The sequence below is a fragment of the Salmo salar genome, chromosome 14 (assembly GCF_965601325.2).
Source record: "Salmo salar chromosome 14, fSalSal1, whole genome shotgun sequence".
Lineage (NCBI taxonomy): Eukaryota > Metazoa > Chordata > Actinopteri > Salmoniformes > Salmonidae > Salmo > Salmo salar.
This window is the reverse complement of record NC_138304.1, coordinates 24,760,501-24,774,555: the sequence shown is the minus strand read 5'-3', so window position 1 is coordinate 24,774,555 and position 14,055 is coordinate 24,760,501. Positions and strand designations below refer to the sequence as shown.

General features: G+C 42.2%; 1 protein-coding gene across 5 annotated transcripts in view; it reads right to left on the bottom strand.

Annotated features, from left to right (window-relative positions):
• Window positions 1-14,055, bottom strand: part of LOC100380755 (astrotactin-1) — a 299,659-nt gene that overhangs the window by 244,531 nt on the left and 41,073 nt on the right. For all 5 annotated transcript variants that reach the window (XM_014140030.3, XM_014140032.3, XM_014140031.3 and 2 more), the window contains exon 2: window positions 3,445-3,632. In XM_014140030.3, coding sequence (XP_013995505.1) covers window positions 3,445-3,632 — 188 coding nt within the window. The remainder of the gene's footprint in view (window positions 1-3,444; window positions 3,633-14,055) is intronic.

The window sequence follows — 14,055 nt, the reverse complement described above, 5'->3', positions numbered from 1 at the left end:
TCTTGAGTCCGGGGCCCGGCCAGGGCAATTATTTCAGAATTTCTTATGTGATATTTTTTAATTGAAAGTATGAAATCTTCGTTGTTGGAATTATTCCTTCTGATCACCTAGTACACAAATAGAGATATCAAACTGTTATATTATATCAAACAGCAAAATATGAGTTATATATGGACTGTTAACTACATACTAAGTGTACAAAACATTAAGAACACCTGCTATTTCCATGACATAGACTGACCAGGTGAATCCAGGTGAAAGCTATGATCCCTTATTGATGTCACTTGTTAAGTTCACGTCAATCAGTGTAGATGAAGGGGAGGAGACAGGCTAAATAAGGACTTTTAAGCCTTGAGACAATTGAGACATGGATTGTGTGCCATTCAGAGGGTGAATGTGCAAGACAAAATATTGAAGTGCCTTTGAACAGGCATGGTAGTACGTGATAGGCACACCAGTTTGTGTCAAGAACTGCAACGCTGCTGTTTATTTTTCATGCTCAACAGTTTCCGATGTGTTTTAAGAATGGTTCACCACTCAAAGGATAGCCAGCCAACTTGACACAACTGTGGGACGCTTTCAACACATTTACATTTACATTTAAGTCATTTAGCAGACGCTCTTATCCAGAGCGACTTACAAATTGGTGCATTCACCTTATGATATCCAGTGGAACAACCACTTTACAATAGTGCATCTAAATCTTTTTTTTTGGAGGGGGGGGGGGGTAGAAGGATTACTTTATCCTATCCTAGGTATTCCTTAAAGAGGTGGGGTTTCAGGTGTCTCCGGAAGGTGGTGATTGACACCTTGTAGAGTCCATGCCGCAACGAATTGAGGCTGTTCTGAGGCCAAAAGGAAGGTATTCTTAATGATTTGTACACTCAGTTACCCCAATACATCATAGACATTGTAAAAATATAATTTTCAAGATCAATTAAGCTACGCTAAATGTAGGCTATTGTGAGGGTTATAGTATTTTCATGCACATTTTAGTGTTATTTAACATTTAAAAAAATATAATCCATTGTCTCTGCCTCCTCTTCAAAATGCGTTTCTTGTTTTACTATAGGTTGGCCAATAGAAAATAAATTCCTTCTGTATTGCTTCTGCTCCCGTCCGCATCAGATTTCTTAAAGCCATACTGTCAGTTTCCCAGGAAACTCGATCCTCTTAATTCCCATCTGAGACGGGAATTAGTAACCCTGACTGTACACCAGCAAGAAGGGGCACTGGGATGTTAACTAAACACTATACCAGCAAAATATGTGAACTTCAAATGTATATATAGGAGGAGAAGCAAAGCATACAAGACTTAGGGTTCAATTAAATCTGTATTGCTGATGCGTAACAGATTGCGTAGATCAAAATGTTAAGGTAATTTCCGATTGAGCTGCATTTACCGTGAATGCAGTCTCCGCTAACGAGCTGTAACGCTGAACTTCCGGAATACGGATTGAATAGAGCCCTCACACTATTTATTATTTCAGGAAGAACACTGGCAACCTGTCAGAGAACATTGGGGACTTGTCTGAGACCTTAATCCAATGTAAACAGTGACCGATACAGGGCATGAGCCATAAGAGTCCCTAAGAGCTTGTTTCCTACCACACCTAATCTCCTCATATAATATTCAATAATTTTTTGGTATTCCACAGCTTCTCAAAAATGTATATTTGGGATGTCTTCTTTCATGCTGTATCGTAGGCATAACGATTTTCCTCTCTCCATCTATACCAGAGGTACTCAACTCTTAACCTACGAGGTCCGGAGGCTGCTGGTTTTCTGTTCTACCTGATAATGAATTGCACACACCTGGTGTCCCAGGTCTAAATCAGTCCCTGATTAGAGGGGAATAATGAAAAAATGCAGTGGAAGTGGCTTCGTGGTCCAGAGTTGAGTTTGAGGGATCTATACCATAAATAAGATCCCAATATTAAGGGAAATGAAAGTTGCCGTGTGATGCCCTTTGCTGTTTTACCAATGTTCATGAGCATTTGTAAACATACAAAGGTTTTCCAATGCTGTGACTATGCTCCCTTTGCATTTAATGGGCATAGTAGAGGTCTTCCTGCAGAAGGAGTGACTCTATAAAAGGGTGGCTCCATGTGTGGTGGATGGTGCAGAGTAGTAGGTGTTAGGGGGTGCTTGTTGTTCCCTCTGCCTCTGGGCCAATAGAGAACTGAGGACATGTTTTTCGACTTGCAGGAGCTCACCTGCGGCTGAACATTGAACACAAGGTAACTCATCCATTATGGATGTTGAAGCAGAGCAGAAAAGGAGACTGTGGTCACCTTGTGGAGGAAAAAAGCACACCAGTTCTTATCATGGCAGTTTGAATGGCCACTAGGTGAGGGAAATCCCTATCCCCTTCTGGTGACAAAACTGAGTTTGGTGCAGTTCAGTGAACCTGCATCTCCATGAGATTAAGCCCCAGTTATAGCTGGCCTCTTTTCAAGCCTCAGGTTGGACTGCATTCATCCAAGAGCTTTAAAATGTTCCATGGTGGGCCTGGTGGTCTGGCAATGAACTGTGCATGACAGGTCAAGCTGCTGTGTAGAATCCTGGCTTGAATCGTCTGCCATCGAACCATGCTGGTGGCTGCGGCGTATGGTGGAACAATGGAAATGGCTCAGTGACATGTGTGGGGTGGGGAGAGAGTGGCGGTTAGTGGGAGAGAGAGTGGTGGGGCTGTGTCTCGGGGCAGCACGTATCCTCAAGGAGCTGACGAAGTGATGCAATGCTGGATTTATGAGGCGGCCTTCCAACTGAGCGACAAGCTGCAGCGAGCGAGGCCGGAGCGGGAGCACAGCGCAGCAGCCATCTGTTGCTAAGTCTGTCCTATCTGCATGCTAATCCTTTCACACCTCCATAAGAGATTTGTGACTGTATTGTCGAGCAGCTTTTAGGATAAGGAGACAGCAAGGGGAATAAAACATGGAAACAACAGCCAGAAGGATGTTAAATTTAGATATGGAAGAAAATATGAGATGGGAAATAAGTTTACCGGCGGATAATCGTTGCATAGATAAATAAACTGAATGAATATGAAAATGTTTCAGTCTACCTTTTCATTGTGTACTAATGCATGTGCAAAACATGCAGAGGAGACTCAAGGTCAGCATATGATTTGACATTCAGTAAGTGTCTCTACAATGTACCTAGTACCTACTAGAATAATTATTCTAATGCTGACTAATCATTTGTTAAAATGTTTAGATGTACTTTGCATTAAAAATCTGTCATCCATCAATGTAGATGTTCAGTACAAACTTCCATTGTACCATGTCCACATGTACAAAGAAATGCACCAAGTTCTAATGCTTATATTAGAGCAGCGCACATATTGAAAAGTAACATCCTTGTCCAACATCTTTATCAAACAGCACAATAAAACACTCTCCATTCCAACCCGAGCCCCACCCAACCAGCACAGTACCGTACCATGACAGAGATGTGAAGGATGCGTAACTCTTCCTCGGCAGAGTCGCTGGCAGGGTAGTCTGTGGCGGACAGGCCGGGGAGGTTCTGGCTGCCATCTTGGTGGTGGATGTGAAAGAGCAGCGTGCCGTTCTCCATCCACTGCTGCCGCCATCGCACCAGAGGAATGTCCTCAGAGTTTCCTGTGATCTCTGCCAGTCATGCAGGACACACAGATAAAAGGATGAGTCAATGCTTTTTCAAATTTCAACATTTCCATTCAAAATCTTATTATATGAGTGAGTGAGGAGTATGGACCTGGGTTAAGAAGCATATTATGATGAATTATTAGTGCATAACCTTTTGGAAAATCTTATGTGCTTTTACAAATATCCATTGCATTATTTTCCAGTAGGGTAATAACTATTACCGTAATTTCCGGACTATTAAGCGCACCTGAATATAAGCCGCACCCACTGAATTTAAAAAATATATATTATTTTGAACATAAATAAGCCGCACATGTCTATAAGCCGCAGGTGCCTACCGGTACATTGAAACAAATGAACTTTACACAGGCTTTAACGAAACACGGCTTGTAACAAAAATAAATAGGCTTTAACGAAACATGGCTTGTAACAAAAATAAATAGGCTTTAACGAAACACGGCTTGTAACAAAAAATGAAAAATTATCAGTAAGCTTTAGTTGTCTTTTTGCACCGAGTCAATTCCTCACGCTGCTGTTTCCAACGTCTTATCATCAACTCATTAATAAGACCAAGCTCCCGTGCAGCAGCTCTATTTCCTTTTCCAACAGCTGCATCATATGCATTTCTCCGTGTCTTTGCCATGATGAGGGTGACAAAATGACTACCGTAATCAGAATGATGGGAAGTTTGAGAGCGCTCGATTTAATCTAAACAGTAAACAAAAAAGTTGTTTGACCTTAACCCGTTCGGCAATTTCATTGGTCTAATGAAAGCTTCATGCCGCCAAAAAACTGAGTACGTCACAGAATGTGTTTTTTTGGAGAGAAAAAAAATTTAAAGCGGGAAAAATCCATGACACTTGCTAGCGGCCCAAACTAATGCACAGTACACTGTGGCCTGAGCCAGTTTTCACTTTGTTTTCTATTCTCGCGGAGTTCAAAGCCTGGGAAAAAAGTTGCGACTTATAGTCCGGAATTTACGGTACCCTAGTACAGTACTATTACCCATATAGGGTAAATCCATTTAATAGCACCCCTTTTGAAATGAACAAAACCTTCCATACATATTTGCCTATTATAGAAGTCCTCCGGAAATTACTTTTTGGACCTGAATGCCAAAACATTTAAGAGATAAAGGTGGTCAAAGTTGACCTATTATGCATACCCCACGTCTTCATCACTGGAAACAATAAACATTCGAGATTCATATCATTTAAAAGCTTCCAAAGAGGTTTGTGAAACTATTTGATCATTTATTGAAGAAGAAAATGTTAACCTTAATGTCAATTCTCTAAAAGCACATAAACTTTTTCAGATTTACATATGTTGTAGCTTAGACCTTATTTTACATAATGTACGTTTTTTGTGTTGTGCCTGCCATCAATTATTACTAGTTAACAGAAGAAAAGAAAGAGAAAATCAGGACAGAAGAAAAAGGATATCAAAGGGAAACAGTTCTCTAAAGACACAGGAGACAATAATACAAGAAACAACACTTCTGTAGCTTGTGAACTATGTGTCTGTCTATCCCTGTTCTCTCCTCTCTGCACAGGCCATACAAACGCTTCACACCGCGTGGCCGCTGCCACTCTAACCTGGTGGTCCCAGCGCGCACGACCCACGTGGAGTTCCAGGTCTCCGGCAGCCTCTGGAACTGCCGGTCTGCAGCCAACAAGGCTGAGTTCATCTCAGCCTATGCTACCCTCCAGTCCCTAGACTTCCTGGCGCTGACGGAAACATGGATTACCACAGATAACACTGCTACTCCTACTGCTCTCTCTTCGTCTGCCCACGTGTTCTCGCATACCCCTAGAGCATCGAGCCAGCGGGGTGGTGGCACTGGAATCCTCATCTCTCCCAAGTGGACATTCTCTCTTTCTCCCCTGACCCATCTGTCTATCTCCTCATTTGAATTCCATGCTGTCACAGTTACCAGCCCTTTCAAGCTTAACATCCTTATCATTTATCGCCCTCCAGGTTCCCTTGGAGAGTTCATCAATGAGCTTGACGCCTTGATAAGTTCCTTTCCTGAGGATGGCTCACCTCTCACAGTTCTGGGTGACTTTAACCTCCCCACGTCTACCTTTGACTCATTCCTCTCTGCCTCCTTCTTTCCACTCCTCTCCTCTTTTGACCTCACCCTCTCACCTTCCCCCCCTACTCACAAGGCAGGCAATACGCTTGACCTCATCTTTACTAGATGCTGTTCTTCCACTAATCTCATTGCAACTCCCCTCCAAATCTCCGACCACTACCTTGTATCCTTTTCCCTCTTGCTCTCATCCAACACTTCTCACTCTGCCCCTACTCGGATGGTATTGCGCCGTCCCAACCTTCGCTCTCTCTCTCCCGCTACTCTCTCCTCTTCCATCCTATCATCTCTTCCCTCTGCTCAAACCTTATCCAACCTATCTCCTGATTCTGCCTCCTCAACCCTCCTCTCCTCCCTTTCTGCATCCTTTGATTTTCTCTGTCCCCTATCCTCCAGGCCGGCTCGGTCCTCCCCTCCTGCTCCGTGGCTCGACGACTCACTACGAGCTCACAGAACAAGGCTCCGGGCAGCCGAGCGGAAATGGAGGAAAACTCGCCTCCCTGCGGACCTGGCATCCTTTCACTCACTCCTCTCTACATTCTCCTCTTCTGTCTCTGCTGCTAAAGCCACTTTCTACCACTCTAAATTCCAAGCATCTGCCTCTAACCCTAGGAAGTTCTTTGCTACCTTCTCCTCCCTCCTGAATCCTCCTCCCCCTCCCCCCCCCTCCTCCCTCTCTGTGGATGACTTCGTCAACCATTTTGAAAAGAAGGTTGACGATATCCGATCCTCGTTTGCTAAGTCAAACGACACCGCTGGTCCTGCTCACACTGCCCTACCCTGTGCTTTGACCTCTTTCTCCCCTCTCTCTCCAGATGAAATCTCGCGTCTTGTGACGACCGGCCGCCCAACAACCTGCCCACTTGACCCTATCCCCTCCTCTCTTCTCCAGACCATTTCCGGAGACCTTCTCCCCTTCCTCACCTCGCTCATCAACTCATCCTTGACCGCTGGCTACGTCCCTTCCGTCTTCAAGAGAGCGAGAGTTGCACCCCTTCAAGACCATGGTGATTGCCTACGGAGCTGTGAAGGGAACGGCACCTCCATACCTTCAGGCTCTGATCAGGCCCTACACCCAAACAAGGGCACTGCGTTCATCCACCACTGGCCTGCTGGCCCCCCTACCTCTGAGGAAGCACAGTTCCCGCTCAGCCCAGTCAAAACTGTTCGCTGCTCTGGCACCCCAATGGTGGAACAAGCTCCCTCACGACGCCAGGACAGCGGAGTCAATCACCACCTTCCGGAGACACCTGAAACCCCACCTCTTTAAGGAATACCTAGGATAGGATAAAGTAATCCTTCTAACCCCCTCCCCCCCCCTTAAAAGATTTAGATGCACTATTGTAAAGTGGTTGTTCCACTGGATATCATAAGGTGAATGCACCATTTTGTAAGTCGCTCTGGATAAGAGCGTCTGCTAAATGACATAAATGTAATGTAAATGTAATTATGACACAACATGCTCTTGAATACAGGGTATGTATCATATTTTGGCTGATAAATGTACTAACATTTTATTAATAAATGTCAACTTTCAAATGGTACCACTTTGACTTGAATGGGAATTATACTGTCAATCCTCCATAGGAAACCTACTGAAATCATAGAAATATACATAATAGACATGACCATTTAAGTTGACATTCAACGGTGGGTGGACCAGTGGCCATCTTTGTGGTAGTAATTAGAAGTAAAAATGTCAATGGTTGTCACGTTGGTTACAATGATTCGGGAGACAGGCGCAGGAATGCGTATATATATTTTTTTATTATACCACAAATTACAGCGTGCCGTGTAAGGGCACAGGGACGAAGACCAAACAAACACGTAACAAAAACACAGGGTTGAAACCCAAACAAAAGAGCGAGGAGTACCTCAAATAAATAAACATGCTGACAATGATTAACCCACAGGACGAGAAGCCAAAACACACAGCACAGGTACTCACACGCACCAACGGACATTGTAACAATAATCGACCCCCCATGGTGAACAAAGGTCACATACATGCAAATACAATCAGTGGGAATAGGGGACAGGTGTTCGTGATGAAAGTTCCGGAGGGATCCGTGACAGTACCCCCTCTGACGCGCTGCATACCGGCCTCGAGGACGATAACAGGAACGCAGTGCGCAGTCGATCAGGACCCGATGCAGCTGCCGAAGTTGCGTCGTCGGATGGGCCAGTTAGAGCTGCCAAAGTGTTGCTGTCGGACGGACCAGTAGCAGTGGCGTCGGACGGCCTGGTTGTGGCGGCATCGGACGGGCCAGTTGTGGCTGCTGAAGTTGCGTCGTCGGACGGACCCGCTGTGGCGACGTCAGACGGGACAGTTGCAGCTGCCAAAGTTGCGCCAATCGCAGCGTCATCGGACGGGCCATCCCCCTGTCTCCCTTAATGGTCGATTATTCTGTCATGTTGGCATGAAGGATTGGGAGACAGACGCAGGAATGCGTAATAGTTTTTTTTTATTAAGCCCCAAATTACAGCGTGCCATGTAAAGGCACGGGGACGAAGAACAAACAAACACGTATACAAAACACAGGGTTGAAACCCAAACAAAAGAGCGAGGAGTACCACAAATAAATAACACAAGCGCACAATGATTATCACACGGGACGAGATCCGTAATCATCTGCGCAATCCACAATGGCACGAAAGCCAAAACACACAGCACAGGTACTCACACGACCAACGGACATTGTAACAATAATCGGCCCCCCATGGTGAACAAAGGTCACATACATTCAAATACAATCAGTGGGAATAGGGGACAGGTGTGCGTGATGAAAGTTCCGGAGGGATCCGTGACAATGGTGTACCAGCTAAATTGCTTTGGTCTAAACAGGTATTCCCCAGGGGTACGCGCAATGCCGTCAAGGGTATGCTAAATAAAAATGTAATTCACATTTAAAAAATACAAATAAAACATTATTCCATTTTATTTATTTATTTTACATTTTCAAACAGTACATTTATATTTTCCAATGGGGCTATACATTTGGGTGAGTTTTTTTTCTCGCCTGAGTAGCCTCGTTTCACTGCCAAAAATAAAATTAAACCCTCTAGTGTTCAGCGAAATGACAACACAATGTCAAATACAGGTAGCCTAGTCAAATAATTAACATCCAATCACATGAACCATTACTCTCTCACAGGAAACCTTCACTCCTGCGCAGACATTTAGAAACAAAACAAGACAATTAGAAAAATTTGCCACGAGAGTTTTTTGAGTGAGACAAAAGACGACTTTCGAGTAGTAAGACATGTATAAAAGCAACAGATACCATTAATAAGAAGGGGCTAGAAGCATCTTACATGGTGAGTTTTGAGTGGCTAGGACAGGCAAGCCCATACTATTGTGGAGGACTTAATTCTTCCTGCTGCCGTGGACATGGCTGGGACAATGCTGGGGGAAAAGGCCAAAAAAAACTATACAGACAATGTCTTCATCAAACAACACTGCTTCACGACAGCATCAGTGACATGGCAGGAGATGTTTTGAAAAATGATCGCTTTGCATACAAGCCAGTGAATTATGTGCATTAAAGCTGGATGAGTCAACAGACGTGGCAGGCCTGGCACAGCTCCTGGTATATGTCCGTTACGTTTATGGGGGGTCAATTAAGGAGTGAATGCCTGACAGCTTGAAAGACGTTTTGGACACTACAGTGAAAATGGTTAACTTTGTTAAAGCAAGGCCCCTGAACTTTCGTGTATTTTCTGCATTATTCAATGATATGGGCAGCGACCATGTAACACTTTTACAACATACAGAAGTTATTGTTATCAAGGGGCAAAGTATTGACAAAAAAAAATTTTAAATTGAGAGACGAGCTTAAAGTTTACTTTACTGACCATAATTTTCACTTGTCTGACCGCTTGCATGATGACGAGTTTCTCATACAACTGGCCTATCTGGATGATGTTTTTTCTCGCCTGAATGATCTGAATCTAGGTTTACAGGGACTCTCCGCAACTATATTCAATGTGTAGGACAGAATTGAGGCTATGATTAAGAAGTTAGAGTTCTTTCGGTCTGCATTAACAGGGACAACAAACAGGTCTTTCCATCATTGTATGATTTTTTGTGTGCAAATGAACTCAAGCTTACGGACAATGTCAAATGAGTGAGCTGGGTGCGCAATTACGCAGGTACTTTCCCGACACAGATGACACAAACAACTGGATTCGTTTTCCCTTTCATGCTCTGCCTCCAGTCCACTTACCGATATCTGAACAAGGGAGCCTCATCGAAATTGCAACAAGCGGTTCTGTGAAAATGTATTTAATCAGAAGCCACTGCCAGATTTCTGGATAGGGCTGTGCTCAGAGTTTCTTGCCTTGGCAAATTGTGCTGTTCAGACACTGATGCCCTTTGCAACCACGTACCTATGTGAGAGTGGATTCTCGGCCCTCACTAGCATGAAAACTAAATACAGGCACAGACCTGGGGTGTGTGGAAAATGATTTAAGACTGAGACTCTCTCCAATACAACCCAACATTGCAGAGCTATGTGCATCCTTTCAAGCACACCCTTCTCATTAACCTGTGGTGAGTTATTCACAATTTTTGATAAACAAATAAGGTTTTATATGTAAGATGGCTAAATAAAGAGCAAAATGATTGATTATTATTATATTATTATTTGTGCCCTGGTCCTATAAGACCTCTTTGTCACTTCCCACAAGCCAGGTTGTGACAAAAACTCACACTCGTTCTTATGTTTAATCAATGTATTGTATAGGTGTGTGTGTGTGGCAGACTTACAATGATGGCAAAAAACAAAATTTGATAGTGTGCTGACCCTGGTGCTAGAGGGGGTAAGCAGCTGGAGGTTGAATGTTTGAAGGGGTACGGGACTATAAAAAGTTTGGAAACCACTGGTCTAAAGGAATAGGCCCATTTTATGAATTTGTTTCTAGAATTGAAATGGCATCCACCCAAGAACATGTTCTGTCTCAACCGATGGCCGGCACAACACAAAAACCTAAGATGGTGTAAAGAAGGGTCTAAGCTACAACATATACAAATATATATAAAAATACATCTGAGTTCACACGTCTTTAGAGAATTGACGTTAAAGGTAAAATAAATGTCATAATTGTTATTCAAAAATGTATGAACTAGTTTGACAACCCTGTTTGTAAGCTGTAAATTAATTACAAAGACAACCGTTTATCTTTTCCAGTGATGAAGACATGGATGTCTCCATGGTATGTTGGGGTATGCAAAATGGGTTAACTTTAAACACCTTTATCTCTTGAATGTTTTGGCATTCAGGTCCAAAAAGTTACTTTCTCACCACTTCTTCCAAGGGCAAACATGTATGGAAAGTCTTGTTTAAATCAAAAGGGGATGCAGTTGAATTAAACATGGATTTACCCTATAGCTACTGTATACACTGAAACATTCAGTTCCTTAATTGTGATCTAACTGTGAATGCTTTTAATTGCATGAGTGTAGTGTAACTAGATTTATCTGACACTTACTGATGGCACTGTGCCGCAGCAGAGTGGGACCTCCCGGTAAATACAATTTAGGGGCTGGCTTTAACCTACATACAAATTATCTGACAAAGTGACAGGACATTTTTACAGCAGAGAGATCCCTCCAGGGTCTGGTTCAGCATAAGAGTGTTATAAATGAGTCCATCGCCTCTCCGCATGAGGCCACCAAGGCACCAACACAAAGAATGGATTAAAGTAATGTGATTACGGCACAGTATTAGTGTACCACTATTAGCAGAGTACCTCATCTTAATGCACCATGCAGCCTTAGATCACCAAATACACCATCTCGTTTGGTTACAGTGTTTTGGAGGGAAAACAAAGCATCTGCTTATCTAAAACACATCCTGGGATCTTTGTATCAACTGCATTATTGATTCTATGAATTATACATTAATAATCATCAGATGAAAACATAGTGGCATTTACTGTGAGGTTATTTCCATTTATTGGAATATATTCTAGAAATCAATACATGGTATTTCAGTTCTAAACACAGAACTGCATTAATGCCATATTGCATTTAGCAAATATGCTTCAGTGAGAAAATGATAATGATTGGGTAACCAGAGGTCATATAGACAAAGATGATTTATTTTGGGACTCTCAAGATTCTAACTTAGAAATACTTATGTTTAATTTTTTTACTTTTGGATTATGTGCGTATTGATATTGTATTGCTAGATATTGCTGCATTATAGGAGCTAGGAACATAAGCATTTCGCGGGCACCTGCGATAACGTGCAAAACGGTGTACACCCCCATTACGCTTTGATTTGATTTGGATTTGATTTGAAATAAATGGCCATTAAGTGAATATAAAAATCCTAGAGCTGTAAACCTGAGAGAGTAATTTCAGTATTCTAATGTTAAAACATGGAGGCCATCTTCCTGACTGTGCTTTAACATTTTAGTTGATGTTACTCTGACAATTTTGTGACCGTTGTGTTCTGTAGGTCTCTAATTGGTACACGTAGCAGCTGACAAGTAAACCAATGAATCTAAATAATCAGTTTAGATAGGGTTCCATTTAGCCTGGAGCATATTCTGAAATTAAAACTAACACAGTGATAACACATTTCATGTGTCAATAATCTTTTTGTTTTCTCAGACCTTTACTCAAGCAAAGACTTGCTTGAGCTTTGTTCATTTCACACATTGTGGTTGCTATGGCAAAGACACATTTAAAGATTTTTTTTGAAGATTATCACCAGGCAATCACAGGTAAGGGTAAGGGGAGGGAGGTTTTCACCACCGACAGTACAGTAGGTCTGGAGCTGCGTGTGTTATAGGAGGCCTATTTCCCAGGGGGAGAGAGTGCCATATGGAGAGAGCTCTAGTCTGTTTGTACTGAGTTTAAACAGCAGTGAGCTAGTTGCTGGAGAGAGAGGCCAGAGAGATTCAGCTCACATCTCCCTGCAGTGTCAGAAGCTACGCTCTTACTTTCATGGCGCCTGTTTACACCGGTAAAAGGGATTACAATATATTTCAGCTTCTGGCAGAATATGTATTTTTTAACTCCCTACATTGGGAAGTCTAAGGATAATAAACAAAAAATATCAAACTCTATGGACCTCCTTAAGCTGTAAATATGCTAAAAGCACATATTTAAACCTTGATGTACAGTACAGAATCTTAACTATCAAAGACACATTTCAATATTTTAGAGAGGAATTTTGGTCTACGATTTTAACTAGCCTACATTTGTAAAACATGAAAATGCACAGTAGTGCTTTCTGATTACAGTAAAAATAGAATATTCTAGAACTGCATTTGGAGCAATTTATTTTGTTGTTCTACATAGACAGTCACATAATCATAGAATTGAAGCATATTAAAGTAGACCATCGACAGGGCGTAGGCCCAAATTATGTGAAAAGTGTACGCCTGTCGAAAAAACGAAAGAAAGCAAACATTCTTTACAAAAATGTATAGACAAATACGTTCGCAGTTCTATATAGATTTTCACAGCTGAATGCCCTTGATGGTATGTGGAAAAAAAGGAAAAACATATTTAGAAATTGAAAAACACAATGTTCACGAGGCTAAAGTACACATCCATAGGCAGCCCACTGCTCGTTTCAAGGTATGTGTCTATTGACTATGCCAATTTTCTACATGAATAGGAATAAGGAACTGAACAATCAATCAAAGTCAGTCTTATTTTAACAAGCTATCCAACACTCCCCGTATTAAATGGGATGGCTGGCAAATTGTAATTTGTTAAGAGTTTTACAGCAATGTTGAATATTTCATGTTGGATGATTAGGCATGGGATATCGCTTAGAGGACAGGAAAATGGGAAACTTCAAGGTGAGGAGATCATAGTCCTTGTCTGGAGTTAATGCAAAATACATGGCTTGGTTTGATGGTTTTATCATGATCAGGAGTTCACATTGTGATTCAGCGTTTGACTTCAGTAAAGGGGGGGGGTGGGGGGGGGGAGCTTGGCAATGACAACTGATCAATTCATATTTTACACTTGAACAGTGGCAGATTACAACAACAAAGAATATTTACAGACACTTACATAGAGCGGCTTACAGTTAGTGCATTCATCTTTAGATAGCAAGGTGAGACAACCACATATCACAGTCATAAATTAAAAACAATCCCACAATAAAGTAGCTAAGCAACGTCAGTGGCAGAAAGAAAAGACAAGTGCTGTCACGGTTGTCGTTGGTTAAGGAGGACCAAAATGCCACAGGTATGTGTAAACTCATCTTCTTTATTATATGGAAAGAAGGAAACCACAAAAGAAACACACCGACAATAAACAGTCCTGTAAGGCTTGATGCTATACACAGAACAATCTCCCACAATTAA